General features: G+C 34.5%; 1 protein-coding gene across 1 annotated transcript; it reads left to right on the forward strand.

The window, feature by feature from the left end:
* The first annotated feature begins 10934 nt into the window (after positions 1–10934).
* On the forward strand, positions 10935–12077 carry LOC122610468 (protein FAR1-RELATED SEQUENCE 6-like). The gene has a single exon (XM_043783455.1). The coding sequence runs from the start codon at positions 10935–10937 to the stop codon at positions 12075–12077; it is 1143 nt and encodes a 380-aa protein (XP_043639390.1).
* The last annotated feature ends 10039 nt before the right edge of the window (positions 12078–22116 follow it).

Below are 22116 nucleotides of genomic sequence, written 5' to 3' on the forward strand. Positions count from 1 at the left end.
TTTTTTGTTGCCCACAATCTCGTGATTGTGGTTTATGGACATAGTGCAGTCTTATGGACCGCTTAATGCTTTATGTGCATATTATGCGATTTTATTTTTCGCATTTGATTGTATGCTTGTTTGCTGTGGATATACCCATAGGTGCTTATTTGGACTATAGGTCCTTATACATTTTTAAATTCCATTACATGGGCGTCCCCACTTTGGAATGATTTTTGCGCTTATGTGCGTCTTTTTCTAGAGGAGATATGTTAAAAGGAAAAAAAGGAAGAAGCCTTTATTAATAATAATGAGGTCACATACCATATCCTCTTCTTGCCTTTAGACGCATCGTTATCCATGCAGGTGCCCGTAGTAAGGCCCTTCACTCCATGAGAGGTAGTGAGGACCGTCTTATCCTTCTGTGGATAGTTTGCTTTTCTTTGTCACCAAGGTTCCTATTCCTCCGTTTGATTCATAATTGATCATCCCATGTGCTACGGAGGGTAACATTTCAAAGTTTTGGATCCCGGGTCTTCCGATGATTGCTTCGAAAGGCGATATTCCGTCTACTACCAGAAAAGTAATCCTCTCTTTTCGCTCCCAGCGTCCTTCCCCTATTGTCATTTTTACTGCTAGCTTTCCCAATGGTTTGGCCTTGCTTCCTGAATACCCTTGGACTGAAGCTTCTGTCCTTTTAAAGTTCATTCGTGCCACAGGATGCAGTTTCCAGAAAGCTTTTTCATATAATACATTACACTCACTTCCAGTGTCTACAATGATATTTTTTACTTTGGATATTTCTAGACTGCGGAAATTACCAGTGGATCTCTGAAAGTTTTAAAAACTTGTGGGAAGGTGATGCGTCCCATGTCCCCCTTGTAAACCCTGGGGAAGGAATATTCTGACCCCGGTTTGACTTTCGTTATTGTATAAATTGTTTTCTCAGGGCCTTTCTTCTTCTCCTCTGCGTCGTCTTCTTTCTTCATATTCTGCTGTTTCCTAACGCTTTTTACCAGGTGCGAGAGTTTCCCTTCGTTAATAGCTTACTCGATGGCTTTCCTAAGTTGCCAGCACGCGTTCGTGTCATGGCCATGGTCCCTGTGGAATTCGCAGTATTTTTCTGGGCCCTTCCTATTTTTTCCACTTAGTCTGGGAGGAATGGGGAAGGTTTTTGCAACATGCTTGGTGAGTAATATTTCTTTCGGGCTTTTGTGTAGCTCCGGAAGATTTACCTTGAGATACCCTTTGTCATCCTTATGATATGGTGTATATCTTGGTTTTTCTCTTTCGCTTGTCCATTTCCCCTTCCTATTTGCCAGAGTTTCATTTTCCTGTGTGGGACTTGTATCTCCTTTCAAAGCGGTGTCTCTGGCGTCTAAATACACGTGGGCCCTTTTTAGAACCGCTTCGTATGTCTTCGGGAGGTCTTTGTACAGGACATTTAAGGGACATTGTGTACATGTGAGAAGTCATAGAACTTGCTAGATACTTATTGTTATCAAATTTCTCGTTCCTTATACTTGCTTATGTTATTGATGACATTCGTACGTGTTCTTGACATTTCTTTCGTACGAACTCACCAACCTAGTGTTGACAATGTTTAGTACACTTTTTTGGTAACCAAGAGAACCCAAGAGCTTGATGTACATTGCTAGAAGTTGGACTTGACTATGGATCCATTTTTAGATATATTAACATTTAAATTAAATATATATTTTTTTAGTGCTTATGTGGCACTTCATTTGTCACATCATCATTTGTCTACGTGACCACTTGTTGGTTTTTTTTTAAATCAAATTTAAATAGCAAATAAAAAAGTCAATTATAAGATTAGAACTCATGACCTCTAAGTTTTAATATTATGCACAAAACACTTGATCTAACTTAATATTTGTTTATTTTTTTTGCAAACTATGTTAGATATTTAGTGAATATCAAAACTAATTGAAAAACACTAATAATATAACTATCAACCTTTGTAACTTATCATTTTCTATTATCTTCCGCTTCCTCTTTTTTTTTTCCCTGTATTATACTTTATTTATGTTTCTTTCCGGTTTTACAAGCATAATAAAAATATAATATCATTAAAAATCCTTTTAGTTATTATTATTATTATATAACATTTAATAATACTTTTGACGTATATATGTTAATCATTGTTTTCAATTAATATTACATAAAATAGAGTTAATTACAGAAATCGTCCCTGTCGTGGACCTCCATTTGTAGCTTTCGTCCCTAAGTTTAATAAATTACAGTTTTAGTCCAAAAAACTTTGCTCCGTCAACACTTTTGGTCTTGGGTAGTAACGACCGTTTAAAAACACATTACGTGTCAGCCACATGATGTATATTTTCTTCATTTCCCTTCTTTCTTTTATTACACTTTTAGTTCAAATTTTTTTTTTTTAATACATTCATCATCAACACACTTTAAATTAACATTCGATTATTCTTTCTCCATCTTCTTCTTAAGAATTCTAGGTAAGGATTCAATGGGTTTAACCCTAAAAATTTTTCTAGTATAGCTTCATTCATATATAATTTGTAAATTAGATTATATACACGAAAATCATGAAAACCGAAAGTACATATATAAATTAGTCATGAATTAGCCAAGATCAGTGGAAGATTCGTGGATATGAGTCTCGAAATCATGTTCTCCTTCTTGTTTCACCTCATATCTCGACTTTTATTTTCAGATCTGTAAGTCAAAGCTGGTCAACAACCGGCTCTTCTTCTTCTTTGTGAGAACAAACAAGACCATAACCTAGATGACTTTGGTTGACCGTGAATGTTCTTCCTTTGATTTATGTTCTTTCTTTCTTGTTCTGATCTGTTTTCTTTTTTTCTTTTTCTTTTAGTTTTCTGTTCTCGCTCATGTATGTGTGTGAATTGATGCATAAGTGTATGTGTGTGTGTGTGTGTTGTGAGAAGTTTGTTTTAATTCTATTCTACTCTTCTGTTTCTCTCCTTGCGTGCATAAATCTGGAATATTTGTTTTGAAGATATAGATATTGATGATGATGATGATGTTTGATATTGATCCAGATATAGATATAGATAATGATGATAATGAAGTTCATAACTAATTACACTTTTAGTCCTGTAGTAAGTTTTAAAACCACACTTTTGGTCCTTGTGTCATGAAAAGACGGAAATACCCATCATGCGGCTGATACGTGATGGGTTTTTAAACGGACGTTACTACCAAGGACTAAAAGTGTTAACGGAGCAAAACTTTTTGGACTAAAACTGTAATTTATTAAACTTAAGGACAAAAGCTGCAAGTAGAGGTCCACGACAGAGACGATTTCTGTAATTAACTCCATAAAATATTATTTTTGTAATCAATTTAATGTAATGTGTATGTTACCATGCATCGCATGGAGCATAATCTAGTAAAATAATATATTTGGATAACGATTATTAAGATTTTTTGGTTTATAGTTAATTTAAATGCTGATATAAACGAAAGTCAATTTGATGAAATTGAACGCGTTGATTGGTTAATAAGTCATTAGTTCAACTGTCTTATATATATATATATTATATATATATATATATATATTAAGATTAAACACGTCTCTCATTACTACATACATCTAAATCGAACCCTAAATAAAACTAGTTTTTTTTTGGGAAGGGAAATCCTTATCTAGTATACACGATACGTGGAGCTGGATTGGAGGGAAAGACAATATTTTCAGCGTCAAAGGAGTAAAAGAATTTATTGGAAGCGATAGAGATTATAGTAACCACTTTGTGTTTTCTTGGTCGAAATAGGTGCCAAAAAATGCAACATTTTTTTGTGGAGGGTTGGTTTAGATCGCATTTCAACTATGCTTGCCCTGAAGGATCGTAATTGTCGATTCATATCTACTTTGTATGCTCTCTGTGAGAAAGAGGAAGAAAGCGTTAACCACCTTTTTTTGCTCTTGTGAGGTGGCTATCGAGGTGTGGCATAAGGTTTCTTCTTGGTGCAACTTTCAGCCAATTTATTTGTTTTGGATCTGTTCGCGGTTCATTCTTATGCTAAGGTGGAGAAAAGACTGGCCTGTGGAATACAAGGTGTGATATTCATCACTTGTTGGTGTTTATGGTTGGCCCGGAATGATAAAAGGTTCGCTAATGGAAGGATTATTGTTGAGAAGATTTTTCAAGATATTAAAAACTTAGGTTTTTAGTGGTATAGAAATAGAAGCAAATCAATCCCGTTTTATTACGTGGGATGATTGGTGTACATTCAAGTTAATGTAATTGTTGTTGGTGGTGTAGGCGGTTGTGAATAACAGTTAAATTTCAAAAAAAAAAAACTAGTTTTAAAAAACCCGGGTTGTATCAAGATTCAAGGCGGCTCTCCAATTAGAACCCGCGTACTAAATGAAACCACCTATAGGACCCGGATGTTTCTTATTAGGGGCAAGGGTGTAGTGTCGATGATCGACAATTTGGCAAAAAATGGCAAGAAAATAGGCCAATAAGAAGATGCCATGTGGCTAAAATTTTTTTGCCAAAACTTACCAAAAGATGCCAAATATAAGGCTAAAAGGAGTGGGGCTAGTTGGAGAGGGGAAATAAAAGCCATGTGGCGCCATGTAAGCAAGAGAGTTTTGGTGGGAAAAAGGGGGGAGTGAGGTAAGTTTGATGTTGGGGGGAGTTGTGACACTTGTCACATTCCAATAGAAAGAAAAGAAAAAAAAAGTTGAAAACTATCCGTTGGAAGGAGGATGGCACGGAAAAAAAACACAAAAGTCAAAGGGAAAGTGGGCGAGGAAAAGAATTCGCCAGAAAGGGGGCGGGGCGCAATAGTTAGAGGGGCGTGGTGTTCCAGGCAAGTTTTTGGACGAAATGGGGGAGATCCGCCCCACTCTGTATAGCCTAAGACTGTATTCTCGAGTTTTTATTAAAAGAAAAGAAAGGAGAAGATTGGATAGGGGAAGAAAAGATAGAAAATTACATATAAAAGAGGCATTCTCGAGTTGAAAAAAAAGAAAAGAAAGTTGATAGTTGAATGTATTCTTGAGTTAGAAGGGAAAGAAAAGAAAGGATAAAAAGATACAATTTTACATTTATAGCCTTGTAGTAGATAAAACTTTTATATAAGTTTAAGGGGTATAATAATAATTTCACCACTTTTCATTCCAAATCTTACCAAATGGCGAGGTACTAGAAGTTCAGGGCGAGGTGTCTGATTCTTTTGAGGGTCGTGTCATGAGTGCATCTGCTAAAGAGGTTAGCTTGATTGATGTCCCCGTCGTTCGGGACTATCACGATGTCTTCCCTGATGATTTACCTGGCTTACCTCCGTCTTGATAACTTGATTTTCGCATTAGTCTCGTTCCTAATGCAGCTCCTGTAGCAAAATTTCCCTATAGATTAGCAACAACTGAATTACAGGAATTGGCCACGCAATTAAAAGAACTTCAGCACAAAGGATTCATTAGACCTAGCCAGTCACCGTGGGGAGCACCTGTCTTATTCGCCAAAAAGAAGGATGGCTCTTTTCGCATGTGTATCGACTACCGTGAGTCGAATAAGTTAACAGTAAAGAATCGTTATCCTCTTCCTAGGATTAATGCTCTGTTCGATCAACTTCAAGGTGCGAAGTGTTTCTCAAAAATTGACTTACGTTCAGGGTATCATCAACTGCGTGTACACGAGGACGACATACAAATGACTGCTTTTAGGACAAGATATGGACATTTTGAGTTCACAGTGATGCCTTTTGGATTGACCAACGCTCCAGCAGTATTCATGGATTTGATGAATAGAGTGTGTCGACCGTATTTGGATAAGTTTGTAATTGTGTTCATTGACGACATCCTAATTTACTCAAAGACAAAGGAAGAACATGTTGAACATCTGAGAAAAGTATTGGAATTACTGAGAAAGGAAAAAGTGTATGGAAAATTTTCTAAATGTGAGTTTTGGCTTGATGAGGTACACTTTCTGGGACATGTCGTGAGCAAGGATGGAATACACGTGGATCCTAGCAAGATTGATTCAGTCAAGAACTGGAAAACACCAGAGACACCGACTGAAGTCAGACAATTTCTTGGACTGGCTGGCTACTATAGAAAGTTCATCGAGAATTTCTCTAAGATTGCGTTGTCGCTTACGCAATTAACTCAGAAGGATAGGCCGTATGTCTGGGATGAAAAACAAGAGGCAGCGTTTCAAATCTTGAAAGATAAGCTATGTAATGCGTTGAATTTGAGTCTGCCTGAAGGATCTGATGACTTTGTAGTGTATTGCGATGCATCGGGTCAAGGATTAGGTTGTGTGCTCATGCAAAAAGGCAAAGTGATTGCTTACGCCTCACGACAATTGAAGGTCCATGAGAAGAATTACACAACCCATGACTTGGAATTAGGAGCAGTGGTTTTTGCATTAAAGTGTTGGAGGCATTATTTGTATGGAACCAAGTGTGTAATCTACACAGATCACAAGAGTTTACAACATATTTTCAATCAACAAGATTTGAATATGAGACAACGAAGATGGCTTGAGTTACTCAGCGATTATGACTGTGACATTCGTTATCACCCGGGGAAAGCCAATGTAGTGGCCGATGCCTTAAGTCGTAAGGAAAGGGTTAAGCCTAGACGAGTACGTGTTATGAGTATTACAGTGCAAAGGAGTGTTAGAGAGCAGATCATAGAAGCATAATTGGTGATTGTTGGCGATAAAGATCTTCTTAAGAAGGAACTACGAGGAATGGAACAACATTTGGGTAGAAGAGATGATAATGGCTTGTATTTCATGGACAGACTATGGGTTCCTTCAACTGGTGATCTACAAACATTGATATTGAACGAAGCTCATAATACAAGGTATTCGGTACATCCGGGCACCGACAAGATGTACTATGATCTGCGTGAGTTATATTGGTGGCCTGCATGAAGAAAGATGACATGTCTATAGGTGAAAGCGGAACATCAAAAGCCTGAATGGAAGTAGGAGAACATAACTATGGATTTCATTACCAGACTACCTAGGATGAAGGAGGGTCATGATATGATATGGGTAATCGTCGATAGATTGACAAAGTCTGCTCATTTCTTAGCCATCCGTGAAAAAGATCCCACAGAGAGGAAGTATGTAAGGGAAGTCTTATCGAAACATGGCGTACCAGTTTTGATTATTTCAGATAGAGATACTCGCTTTAATTCTCAGTTTTGGCGAGGGTTTCAGAGGGCTTTTGGGACTAGGATAGACATGAGTATGACGTACCATCCACAAACTGATGGCCAGAGTGAACGTACTATTCATACTTTAGAAGACATGTTGAGAGCCCGTGTCTTAGATTTTGGTGGTAACTAGGATGACCATCTACATTTTATAGAATTCTCTTACAACAATACTTATCACGCGAGTATTAATATGGCTCCTTTCAAGGCATTGTATGGACGGAAGTGTAGATCACTTGTCGCATGGTCTGACTTTCGCGATACCCAGTTGGTTGGGCCTGAACTTATTGAAGAGACTGCCGAGAAAATAATCCAGATTAAAGAGCGGCTTAGATTAGCACGTGAATGACAAAAGAAGTATGCCGACGTCAGACGTAGACCTTTAGAATTCAATGTTGGGGACCGTGTACTTCTTAAGGTTTCCCCTTGAAAAGGAGTGGTTAGATTTGTCAAGAGTGGAAAACTTGGACCTAGATTTATTGGACCTTTTGAGATACTAGAAAGAGTTGGCGAAGTGGCTTATCGATTGAGACTTTCGGAAGAACTTAAGGAAGTTCACGACGTATTTCATGTGTCGCATCTTAGAAAATGTCTAGCTGAAGAAAATTGTCATGTGCCTATGAACGAGATTCGAATTGACGATAAGTTGAATTTCGTTGAAGAACCTTTAGAGATTCTGGATCGCAAGGTGCGGAAACTAAAGAAAACCAAGTATACATTTGTCAAGGTTCGATGGAATTCAAAGCGAGGGCCTGAGTATACTTGGGAACGGGAAGATCATTTCAAGACAAAATACCCCCAATTATTTAATGGGACTAGTTCGAGTTGAATTTCGGGACGAAATTCTTTTAACGGGGTAATGTTGTGACAACCGTCATCTGAGCGTTTTCCTGAATTACTTTTCCGATTATTTTTAGTGGTTTCGTTTATGTACGTAATTAGTCTTATAAGACTTTATCACGGAATAAATAAATTTCTATTTGATTTGGGCTTTATGAGCGTTTAGACGTTAGAAAAATTGTATGTGGACTCGAGAACAAGAGGAATACTAGTTGTCTTGTAGAAATGCCAAATTAAGTAAAATACTTAAAGTTAAATCAATAAAAGATTTAATAGCTAAATATAGACATATTTATAGTCGTTGGAAAGCTATTGAAAAATTACATTCAAATATATCGACAAAATAAATTTAACGGGTCTCGAGTTTCTGGAAATTGTCGGGTCAAACGTTTTAAAGAAAAGTCAAGGTAAATGTATTTAGGGTTATGGGGGTATATAAACAAAAAAATAAACCATAACCCTCATTTCTCCCCCCTCCCTTCTCACTTCACTCCCTCTCCTCCATTCTTTTCTGTCCTAACCGTCCCCCTCTCCCTTTCTCAGTCGCCACCCACAAACCACCACCCTCCACCACGAACCACCACCGCTATTCATCTTTTTCTTCATTTTCTTATAAGATTTTGGTAAGTTTCGAATGAATCCATGATTGTTCAACAATAAGAATCGGTTTTTGTATATATATGGGGTTATATATATACGAATTTATATATATGTATATATGTGTATATTTTCGGTTATGAATCTTCTTCCTCTTCTTAAATCCGAAAGCTTTGTATATTATATATATATTTTTCGGTTATGCATATGTATATATATATATATATATTCGAGTTTTTGGCAAAAAATATATATATAAATCGGTTTCTGCTCTTCTTCCTCATCTCAAAAACCGAAATCTTTACATATTTTATAGATTTATTTATATTTTCGGTTATATGTTTTTTACATATTTGAAGATCCGAAAATCTTTACTATTATTATACATAAATCGGTTATCGTATGTATTAAAATACATAGATCCGTTTTTTCTTGACAAAGATGTATATATTTTCGGTTGTATAAGGTTTTTGCTAATAAATCTAACCGAAATCTATAGATCTGAGATCCGAAAACTCTTGGAACCCGAAAAGTGAAGACCCAAAATCCTCTAATCCGGAATGTTTAAACTCGAAATCTGGAAATTATGGTCCGGAAACTTTAAGATCCGAAAACCATGTTCTTGTTTAGATTTGATGTGTGTTTTGTATTTTCGATTCTTTATAACATGTATGTAAATCGAAAAATGATAAAAACCGTGGGTATATATAAAATCTTGGTCGATTTCGGATAGATCTAGCATAGGTCCGAATTGTATTAGTGATTTTGGTCCTAAAAATGTGTTTAGATCTAATTTTGGGAATCGTTTTCTCGTCGGTCAACGCCGGTCAACATCGGTCAACGGAGGTCAAAGGGCCAGACTTTTGATGGCATCTATTTTGGTCTTTGGGTAAAATTAGGGTTTTGATTTAAATGGACTTTTTATGGTCAAAATTTGAATATGATTTTTGGAAAGTCAAAATTAGGGTTTTCTAGTCAAAAGTCAAATTAGATTTTTGTCAAAGTCAAAATTGGGACTTTCATGGCCAAAGTCAGATTTGGATCTTGTCGATTAGTACCATGTTTATAATTGGATCCAAAATGATGTGAAATCGAAATAATATATATGAACATATGAATAGATATATAAGGACTTTATAAAGACTATACGAATCATACATTTGAATAATAATGTTTCATGACTTCTCGGACTTGATATATTTCACAATGACATTACATACGATTATTTGACAAGGTATAAACATTAAAACATAACATTACTATTAAACAAACTATATCATTTGGACAAATTTCAAGACGACATATTTATAATATATATTATGACAATTGACGAGACATAATGACATTTCCTAAGACACTAGTATAAGACATGGACTTGTGCAATCAATTAAGTTCTTATGGAGTGACTTGTGAACAATGTAGGACTGTTGGGCAGATAGCGAGCTTGTTTCGAGTGTATCTGACTATTCGTGTTCTTGTTCGTTGATCTAGGGTATTTATACTTGTGCTGCTTTCAGGTGAGTTTCGTAGCCCCTCTTTTTACAAGTTTTGGGGTGGAAAGTATACTTATTTTCAAACAGTTTTGTCGATTTCTGTTTTATGTTCAATATTGAGCCTGTGCGTATAGAGTTACTTGTGCCATTTAACGTGTTTTGATCTTGTTGTATGTGTGTGATTATGTGTTTGCTGTTGTGCTTTGGATGCACTTATTGTATGAGTTGAGACTTGAGACTTGAGACTTTGGACTAAGGCAGGTACCGTAAGGCCGAAATTTGAGACATTGAGGCATTTGGACTTATTATGGCGTAACTCTGCTCGTTATATATTGAACTATTACTTGTTTAGACTTAAAAGAATCGACAAAAGACTTATTTTTTTTATTAGACTTTTGACATAAAACCTACGAACTCACCAACCTTTGTGTTGACACGTTTTAGTATACTTCTCAGGTGCTCAGATTAATCAGGGATAAGGATTGCTATGCTAGACTGGACTTCGGAGATTAGTGCTCCTTATTTATTGTCAGACTTTAAGGCTACATGCCTTGGATTATTTCTTTATAGACTTGGTTGTAATAAGCTATTTTAGCACTGTTATGACTTTGAACTCATGTTTTTGGGAATATATTTATTATATTCTATTTCATTTAGCAGTATCTATGTAATTCCATGTCGTGTTGTACTTTTCATGACACCTCATATTTCCGCCAACGGTGGGGTGTTACAATATCATAAGAGGATATAGAGAAGTATGTGTGGCTATTTGAGTCCTGGTTAGAATGTATGAATGGACGTTTTCCAAATGCTATCATAACAGATCAATGTCAATCAATGAAAGTAGCAGTGGCACAGGTATTCCCACAATCTCATCATCATCTTTGTCTTTGGCATATTATGAAAAAGATCCTGAAAAACTAAGTGGTTATAATCAGTATAAAGCTATAAAGAGGACTTTAAAAAATATTGTCTATGAGTCCTTACAGCCTCAAGAATTTGAAGACGGGTGGGCCAAAATGATTACCGATTACAGTCTAGAGAAAAATGAGTGGTTGTCATCCTTGTATAAAGATCGCATGCGTTGGATACCCGTCTATGTGAGAGTAATATTTTGGGCAGGAATGTCTACGACTCAAAGAAGTGAAAGCATGAATGCTTTTTTTGACGGGTATGTTAACTCAAAAACTATGTTGCGACAATTTGTTGAACAATATGACAACGCACTAAAGAACAAGATGGAGAAAGAAATCAAGGCTGACTATGCATCTCTTAATTCATCGAACCAATTACTAACTCGATATCATTTCGAAAGGCAGTTTCAAGAGACGTACACCAATGCCATTTTTAACTTGTTTCAAGATGAATTGAGAGGTATGATATATTGCAATTGTTCATTGTATAAAACAGAAGGCACATTATCATTATTTCATGTCATGGATATCCAAGAAGGTAAGTATGAAGAATTCAAGAGGAGAGTTGTATATACCATGAGTTATAATGAGGTTGGATGTGATATCAAATGCACTTGTCATTTGTTTGAATTTCGAGGCATTATCTGTAGGCATATTATAAAGATTTTAATCGAGAAGGGGATTAATGAAATTTCATCACGTTATGTTTTGTCTCGATGGAGAAAAGATGTGAAACATCGACAATACTTTGTGACAAATTGTTACGACGATTTGAAGAGCGGGGAGCAAACTCAACAATTTGATCGCATGTGTACCAACTTTTATGAAGCTGCTCATATCGCGGATACTCCAAAAAAGTATGAATATTTGATGAAATGTATAAATATTGCGAAAGAAAAACTAGATGATAAGTCGAGTTGGAGTGTTAACAGTAAGTTGATTGAAGATGTTTCAAGTCTTGGTGTTCATGATGCTTTGGAATCAACAAGCAAAATATTATCGCCTAAAAAAGTACGTAGGTCGTCCGCCATCGAAGAGAAAAGAAACCAAAATTGAAAAACTTGTAAAGACCAAAAAGAAAACTTCTAAGGTATGGTTATATTCATTGATTTTGCCTGCCTTTTAAGTCATATTTATTTGATGTAGTTTGTTACTCGTATTTACCAATTTTAGTAGTTGCAGGCATCAAAAGGAAAAGAAGACACACCACAACTCCAAAGATGGCCATTGTTGTCAAATATGTCAAACGGTCAGGTATAATTAGCATTAACCTTAACATGAAAGAACTATATAGTGTGACAACCGTCATTTGAGCGTGTTTTCTGATATACTTTTCCGGTCTTTTTAGTTCGCTTTATTTATGTACGTTATTAGACTTGAAGGCTTTATTAATGGAATAAATAGATTTATGTTCTATCCGGGCTCTATAAGCATTTAGATTTTAGAAAAATTATACGTGGACTCGAGAACAAAAGAAATACTAGTTGTCATGTGGAAATGCCAAATTAAGTAAAATACTTAATATTTAATCAATTTTAGATTCAATAAATAGATATAGACATGTTTATATCTGTTGGAAGATTATTGAAAACTTACATCCAAATATGTCGACAAAATAAATTTACGGGTCCCGAGTTTTCTTGAAGTGTCGGGTCAAATCGAAATAAAAGAAAGTCAAACTAGGTTAAAAATGGGGGAATGGGAACACAAAACCCTAGCCTACACCTCTCCCCACCCCTCATTCTTTCGTTTCACTTTCTCACACTCCTCCCTCTCCTCTCTCATTCTCTCTAGCCGCCACCCACCCTCCACCATCAATCGGCCGCCGCCAACCACCACTAAATTCCGGCCGGCTGCCGCCACCAAACCACCAAAAATCTTCATATTTTCTTCTTTTCTTGAAGATCTTGATAAGATTCATTTGGTTTTACATTTGTTCTTCGTCAAAAAAAATTCGTTTTCCTTCTAAATATATATATATATATATATATATATATATATATTCGATTTATGTAAATATATATAAATCAGTTTTTCTTTTATGTACTTGTATGTTTTTCTTTAAAATCCGAAATCTTCATGTTATGTATACATATTTTGGTTATATATTGGTATATACATATGTAGATCCGAATTCCTTGGCCAGATATATATTTCGATTTGCTTATGAGAATATGTATATATATGTCCAAAAACTCTTAGATCCGGATTGATATACCCGAAATCTTGATGAATCCGAGATATAAATATCCAAAAATCTCAAAATCCGAAAAGGTATATCCAAAATCTTTGTAGATCCGAAAATTATATCCGAAAATCACTTAGAATCCGAAATCTTTATACTTTTCGGATGTATATGTTTATGTATAACTATAAATCCGTGAAAAATGGTTCGAAATCCACCTTCTTGGTAAGATTTGAGGTTGTAATGTGTTCTTGATTCTTGCTCTTGACTTATGGGATCCGAAATCATATACATAAATTCGAAATTAAATAAATCCGCGATTAAAAGTGGTGTTTGGTTGATTTCGGTTAGATGCATCATAGATCCGAGTTGTGTTAGTGATTTTTGGTCTTGAAATAGTGTTATGGTTCATCCTTGTGCCCGGGTCTAAGTTTGGTTGTGATTTTTGGGTCGGTCAACGCCGGTCAACACCGGTCAACCATGGTCAAAAGGGGCAGATTTGTATTTTTTTGTCTATTTTGGACTTTTAGATGGTCAAAATTATGGTTTGGATTTTATTTGGACTTTTAGAGTAAAAATTAAATTAGGCTTGGAATCAATTTGGACTCTATAGTCAAAATTAATTAAGGATTTTGGAAAAGTCAAAATTAGGGTTTCTAGTAAAAATTGAATTTTTGTCAAAGTCAAAGTTGGGACTTTTTTGGTCAAAATCAGATTTGGATTTTTGTCAATTAGAGTCATGTTATAATCCATTCAAAGTTGTCGAAATATTAATAATATGGGCATGACTAAATATAAACTTGGTATAGACTATATAAGTTATACGACATTCTGAACTTAGTATATATTTTATAATGACGTTTCATACGAAGACTTGAAGGGATATAAACAATAAAACGTGACATCGTAGTTAATATGGACATTAGACCTAAGTATATATATATATATATACGGATTAATTAAAATGGACAATTTATATATATATATACAAGGACTAATTTGTTATGAACAGATATATATATATACAAGGACTAACTTAGTATAAACAGATATATATATACAAGGACTAATTTTATAAGAACATATATATATATATATATATATATTACAAAGATCAATGGACTTGAAAAAACCAAATAAATTATACATTGGTATGATAGTAATCGATGACAATGATATTAAAATATGATTTTATTAAAAGAAGTGTTTTTTTTGAACAATTTATAAGGACAACAAAACTATCATATATATTATGACAATTGACGAGACATGATGACATTTCCTAAGACACTAGTATAGGATATGGACTTGTGCAATTAAGTAAGTACTTACGGAGTGACTTGTGAACAATTTAGGACTGTTGGACAGATAGTGAGCTTATTTCAGGTGTACCTGACTGTTGGTGTTCGTGTTCGTTGATCTAGGGTACTTATACTTGTGTTGTTTTCAGGTGAGTTTCGTAGCCCCTCTTTTTACAAGTTTTGGGGTGGAAAGTATACTTATTTTATTTTTAACAGTTTTGTCGATTTCTGTTTTATGTTCAATATTGAGCCTATACGTATAGAGTTACTTATGTCATTTGACGTGCTTTGATCTTGTTTGTATGTGTGAGATTATGTGTTTGTTTGATGTGCTTTGGACGTGCTTATTATATGAGTTGAGACTTGGACTTAAGACTTGAGACTTGGACTAAGGCAGGTACCGTAAGACCGGACTTTGAGACTTGGGTCTCGTGACTTTGAAACTTGTGACATTGAGACTTGTGACCTTGAGACTTGAGACTATTGACTGGCTATGGCGTAGCTCTACTCATTATATATTGATCAAATACTTATTTTGCCTTAAAATAATCGACAAAAGACTTATTTCTTTGACTAGACTTTTTGACATAAAACCTATGAACTCACCAACCTTAGTGTTGACACATTTTAGTATACTTTTCAGGTACTCAGGCTAATCAGGGATAAAGACTGTTATGCTAAGATTGGACTCTGGAGATTAGTGGTCCTTCATTTATTGTCAGACTTTAAGGCTAAATGCCTTGGATTATTTCCTCATAGACTTGGTTGTAATAAACTATTCTAGCACTAATATGACTTTGAACTCACGTTTCAGGAATATATTCATTATATTTTATTTCATTTAGTAGTATCTATGTAATTCCATGTCGTGCTGTACTTTTCATGACACCTCATGTTTCTGCCAACGGTGAGGTGTTACATATAGTCTCTACATTTAATAACACAGGCAAATTCGAGTTCGGTTAACATGACAAACGCTACAACTTGTAAACAAGGAACAATCCATGATAACTTGTCTACAAGTAAATATAGCTTTGATCTTAATGATTGAGCAAGCAACATGTCAGTCTTGTATATTCTATCTTTTGTTTTGGTTACAGGATGTATTAAAAATGGATAGAATAACTATTGTTTCTTTGGTATTATACATGAAGGGTTGGACTTATGAAAAACATGATTATTTCGTGAGCATTTTGGAGACAAGTTTTTTTTTTCTTTTTGGTAATAATCGCAGTATATCGTGTTATCTAAGTTTTAGACCAATTCGGTTTTTATTATTTTGCTACTCAATGTTTTTAGACCAATTCGGTTTTTATTGTTACATAATACTCATGTTACCATGATTCTTATTGAGGCTCGATCTGTACAAAAATTAAGGTATGAAATTAATTGAATTTGTGTACAGAGTATAAATCGTGTTCAAAAATTATTCGTGTACAAAAATTAATGTATGAAGTTACCATGATTCTTATTAGTGTAAAAAATTTGTTTTTTTGCTCTCTACAAAGTATAATTCGTAGATGAAGTTCTGCGCAAAATTTGGTTATTGGAATTTGTGCTTGTTAAATGAAAGACAATAACTAATGAAATAGATACTAAACAAACATTCCGTAATAAAAACAAAGGGTAAATAGTAATATATTTTATTTGGATTTTTAATTAAAATGAAAATGACAGGTGGCTAATTTAGATGGTTAGACTAATTATTAGGTGTATTTAGTAGGCCCCCTATCATATTTTATTCTTTTTCGTTTGCAATTTTTTTGCTTCTTCCCTGCAAACAAAACCCAACTTATATATACAAACATCTATACACACACACACTAGATATTACACCGGGAAAAATGGTCAAACCCCCCCTCCCCATTTATTCCGGCGATGTGGGCACGCCGACGATGATGAAGATGGGAGATACCCATTTATTCCGGCGATTAGTACTCCGGCGATGTTGACGACGAGAGATACCCATTTATTCCGGCGATGATGATGACGGGAAAACTCCATTTATTCCGGCGATGTGTATATATATATATGATATAGATATAGATATAGATCAGGTATGTGTGGGGAGGAGTTAATGTAAGAACCACAAATAGTGTGAGAATCGTGAGAACTAAAGGAAAATATACGGAGGACTGAAAGTGAAAACTTAAGTAAACTAACGCCGTTAAGTAGTCTACATATCCACCAAACACCAAAAACCCGAATTTCCAAAATAAAAATTACGAGTACTTTTAATCTTGTAAACCAAAATCAAATCGCAATTTAAATCTCCACCACAAAATCGCCATTTAAATCAAATCGGAAACCTCCACTGGAGTAACTTCATATCGTTTATCAATGAAGAAAAGGAAACTCAAAATTTCAAACACAAAACTTCGTAAGTAATTGTTTCTGTTGATTTATTTTGAATTAATCAAAATTATTCAATAACTTTTGTGTCGCTATTATAAACTATTATTTATAATCTATTTTTATCCATTTATTTAGGTAAAAATCCCAGAGTATACGAAAAAAATGACTCAGATGAGGTAGACATTATATCGCTAGGAAGTGATGATACAGAAACAATTGAAGAAGAAGAAGTTGAAGGTAATATAAGATACGCAGTTGTTTCAGGTAACTATAATTTAGCTTTTAATTATATATTTTAGTTATTTTTTATTTAACTAATTTTTTTCATGTTATACTAAGTATAAAATTTAGGATTTGAATAATGAGTAACTAAATTTAGGATTTAAATAATTAATTGTTAATATGGATATTTAATAAAGCTATGAGTACTAAGACCAATGGCTTTAGTGAATGCTTGTTTGATATAATCGATTTGATCTCCAATCCATCCCATCTTTTGAGCCTAATATTAATTATGTTTTAAGTTTTAGTGGAATCAATTTTCACGCAGGTCTGTTACTAGAACCACAAGCTAGTTACTAGACTATGACGAAAACCGGGTCAACATATACTACAAGAGTACCAGACCAGGTTTGGCTAGGTACATCTTACAACCCACAATATACCTCAACCCATAGACCAAACCAGTTAGGACCAAAAACAGGGAGCCAACATATAAACGGGTTAGGTTGTATCACTTTTCCACACTCTAAAATACCAGCTGGAAATGCTTGTATTGACATTAGTAAATGCTAGCATTGTGGGTCAGAATTAGGCTGCCAAATAAACGATTTATTTGGGACTAAACTGAATAGGCTCAGGATCGGATCCAAAAAGTATGAGACATGTCTCCTAACGGGTCAGAATTAGGCTGCCTCTCCCAACTTGACATTAGTAAATGCTAGCATTGCGGATAATTTTAAACCAACCAACTATACGACTTATCGTTTTTTTGACTAAACTGGATAGCGTCAAATACGGGTTCACATGATCCGGCATGTCTTGTAACAGGTCAGAAGTTAGGCTGCCACTCCCGACTTCCCATTAGTAAATGCTAACATTGTTGATACATTTAAACCAAACATACAAACTACTTGTTAAAAAAAAAAACTACCTATCTGGCTAGATAGGTTCATAAACAAGTCAAAATGGTCCAATATGTCTCATAACGGGTCACAATTTAGGCTGCTCTCCCGAGCGGGCGTTAGTTAATAGTTGTTTTTTCCTGTTTACTACATCAGTTAGTGGCATATAGGTCTTAGGGATTTGAATATAGGTATTTGATTATTTGGTATTTGCCGAATATGAATATTATTTCTTAGATTTGAATATACGTATTTAAGGGATTTGAATATAGGTTCTTGGCTTTGAATATTGGTATCTGTGGAATTTGAATATAGTTTTTAGATTTGAATATAGGTTCTTGACTTATGAAATTCGTGCCTTGTCCAGCGAATTCTGTTACTATGACCGCGAATTCTGGTCTTTGAATATTGGTATTTAATGTCATTAACGTAAATGCGTTGCTAGATCATCAAAATGGGGTTGTATATGATGTTTAAAGTCTGCTAATCAGTTTGACTTTTGATTTTTCTTTAAAAAGTAAGTCTATATGAGTAGCCTGGATTCCAATGAAATCGAGATTGGGTATTAGTATTCTTTGAGAATATTAGTTTTACATTCATACACTTTTTCCTGTCTCCTATTTTTTTTTTAATTAGTTTTGAGTGAGTGATTGTTTTAAATTTTACATTTTGTTTCAAAATTCGTATACAGGTACCAATCAGCTAATTTTTTGGTATTTATTCGGTTTGAATATTAAGTTTGAATTTTGATGTTTCATTTTGAATTTTATTCTTTCCTTGCAGCAACAACTGAAACAAAGAGTGACTCGGATAATGATTTTGTGGAAGATACTCCATCTCATATGGTTGACAAAAGGAATAGAAAACAAAAGAAAGCAAGGGAAGAGTGACAAGTGTTAGTTTTAAGACAAATCTTAAAGAAGGAAGTTCAAAGAAGAAGAAGCCTAGGAAAACTGCTAAAAAGACAAAGAATAAGGAAAAGGTTAAGAATAATATTACAGGTGTTTTAACATCTAGAATGGTTCCTTTTCAACTTGTTGCTATTTTAAGTAGTTTAACCACTATACAAAAACAACAGCTGACTGAAATAGGATTTGGAAGTTTGGTAGATTTTAAGATCAAGTACTTACCGATGAAATTAGCACAAGAATTAGTTGACAGATTAGATGTTGAGAATTGTGAAATGATGGTTGATGGTAAGTTGTTGAAAATTACAAAACAAGATGTTCATGATATTTTAGGTTTTCCCATGGGAAGAGTAAAAGTGAAAGATTTGAAAAGGGCTGGAATGGGGACTAATACTTTAGTTTTGACATGGAAAATGAGATACCCAAATCCTAAATATATTCAGGTGACTGGGGTTAGAGAAATGATCGAAAATCAACCACAAGGAGGTTGGAATTACAAAATTGACATATTATTGTCAATTATTAGTATGATGTGTGAAGGAATAAGTTGTGGAACAGTAAATGAGAGAGTTTTGGGTTCAATAGATAGTGATGATGTACCCCTCCGGAGCTCTATCTCTGGAGGTAAATCTACCAGAATTACGGAGCTCACCTTCGTCAGAAACGGAGCTCATTCGTCAGAACGAAGCTCCGCCAAATATGGAGGAAATCTCTTATTATCTTCCTCCTAAAGCAAAGGTAAGTTTCCTTATCTTTTATTATTATAATATATCTATAATATGGCATGTAAATCCCATAAACATGTCATACCATATCTTGTACCCACATAACACGAGGGTATCCCCCTAAAACCCTAACTTATCCCCCAAGGTAAGTTAGTCCTATAAATAGAGGTATCCCCTCATGAATAAAGGTATCATATTCTCTCTACGAGATACGAAACCTCATTCACCCGATCATCTGATCACCTAAGGTGGTCGTCTTCTCTACAAAGTCGACTCCACCGCCAACACAAACACACCCGATGTTGTGGCGTTAAGCTTCACAAAGCTTTACACCGATAGGGAATCGCCAACGAATCGGTTAAAAACCCTCACCTTGTTGGATCGGAGGACCGTACGGTTCTTTGATTCATCAGATAGTGAAGATGATATAAGAAAGTTGGATTGGTGTGGATATTTGATTGAATGTTTGAAAAGATCAAAGAAGAAATGGGAAAAGGATAACCCAAACACACCGTATATGGGGCCCCCTTATCTTCTTAGTGGTCTGTTTTATTTTTGTATAACAAGTTAAAAATTTTCTTTTCATTTTAAATGATAATGAACTAACTATTTACATTTTACTATAGATTTGGTATGCACAACAAATTACCAGACCTCAAAAACAAACTCCAGCAATTTTACATTGGACTTCTGATGAACTGAAACTTATTGAAACAACAGAATTAGCTGCCAAAAAGAATGCAGAACAGGAGAATGTAGAAGAATAGAATGAAGAACAAGAGATTGTAGAAGAACAGAATGTAGAACAAGAGAATGCAGAAGAACAGAATGAAGAACAAGAGAATGCAGAAGAACAGAATGCAGAAAATTATACTTATGTTCCACTCAATGTTGATTATTCTGATTGTATTCATCGCACAGATTTGTATAAAATTTTACTTTATTTGTGTAATGACAACTATAAAGTGGCAACATAAAAAGTTGGTAAAATCTTTTTGAGTATGAATTTAGGAATAAGCTTAGAGTATTTTGTTCTAGTTAGTGATTAACAGAAAGAATAAGGAGAAAAGGGTAGGAAGGACTAGCCAAAAGTCCTAAATAAAAGTTTAGTTTTTTCTTAAGGTTTATATGATTATGAGTTTAAATACTCGATTTGGATTATATGTTTACTCAAAAAAAAAATTTTGAAATTATAGTACTGAGTTTGAATAATCATTTTGTATATTAAATGATATAGGTGAAAAAGAAGACAAGCCTGGATGTAACAATAATACCAATGAGACTCATGAGGAAAAATTTGATTATAGAGATCCAGCAGAAAATGAAGAAACATATGGGGCAAAATTGAATATTAAAAAAGACTATTGCAGAGCAAAAGAACCTAGAGTGAAGAAGATGGTAAGATTAATATTCACATTTGCCAATAAGATTAATATGTTTCAAAAAATATGTGTTACTAATAGTAACATTTTAATATTTTGACAATATAGGTTTTTTGTATGGGAATTGGCGAAGCATATCATTCTACTTGTGGATGGAATGAGGAGTTATTTGATTTAATGCGAATGGGATGACTTTCCTGGTGATCCAGATGTACTTAAAGAAGTTAATAAAGTAAGGAAAAAATGGCTTCAGTATCTTGATGTTCAAAAACAAAGATTAGAACATGCATTTGCAGCTGATAATGGAGTTGATAATGCAGAAATGTCTGAAACTGAAGATCATGGTTCAGTGGATCTTGACAAAGACTCGTTTGAATTCAACCAAGGAAAGAATACTCCAAACAAAGACTACATTTGTGATGAGGTACTGAAAGATATGGTGGTTGAAAACAATGACAAGAATGAAAGTTTCAATGAGGCCGATGACAATGAAAGATTGGATGAGGCTGTTGAAAGGATGGTGGTTGAAAACAATCACAATACTCAAAGTTTGAATGAGGATAACTCTACAGAAGCAAGGCTTGAAAATGCTACAATTTGGGTGGATTCTGATAATCATAACAAATCTCAAGACTCACTAACAGATTCTCAAATGTTGAAAATTTCTGACTGGGCTTCTCAACAGTTGAAGAGGTTAAGATCTAATCTTCAGAATAAAGATGAAGATCAAATTAACAACTCACAAACATGGAGTCAAATCCTTCAAGATCCTGTGTTGCTTGATAATTTGGAAATACATCTTTGGAAATTGCTAGAATAAGAAAGGAATTAAGTTTGGTTTTTTCAGCAGACGAAGATTTGCCAACTTATGAGGACATCAATCTTCGAGAATTAAAACTTAGTATTTCTCAAAAATTCAAGAAATATGGAAGAATTTACCATTGTTATCTGTTGATGGAGAGATAGACAGTTTAAAAGGTTTGAAATCATCAATTGAACAGCTTTTCAACATATGCATCGGAAATGTGAAGCAGATTGAAAGAAAAGAAGATCTTTTTGTAGATACAATAAAACCTGTGAAATGAACTCCAAAAGTTAAATGGAAAGAATGTGCA

This window comes from Erigeron canadensis, chromosome 8 (genome assembly GCF_010389155.1).
Source record: "Erigeron canadensis isolate Cc75 chromosome 8, C_canadensis_v1, whole genome shotgun sequence".
Taxonomy (NCBI): domain Eukaryota; kingdom Viridiplantae; phylum Streptophyta; class Magnoliopsida; order Asterales; family Asteraceae; genus Erigeron; species Erigeron canadensis.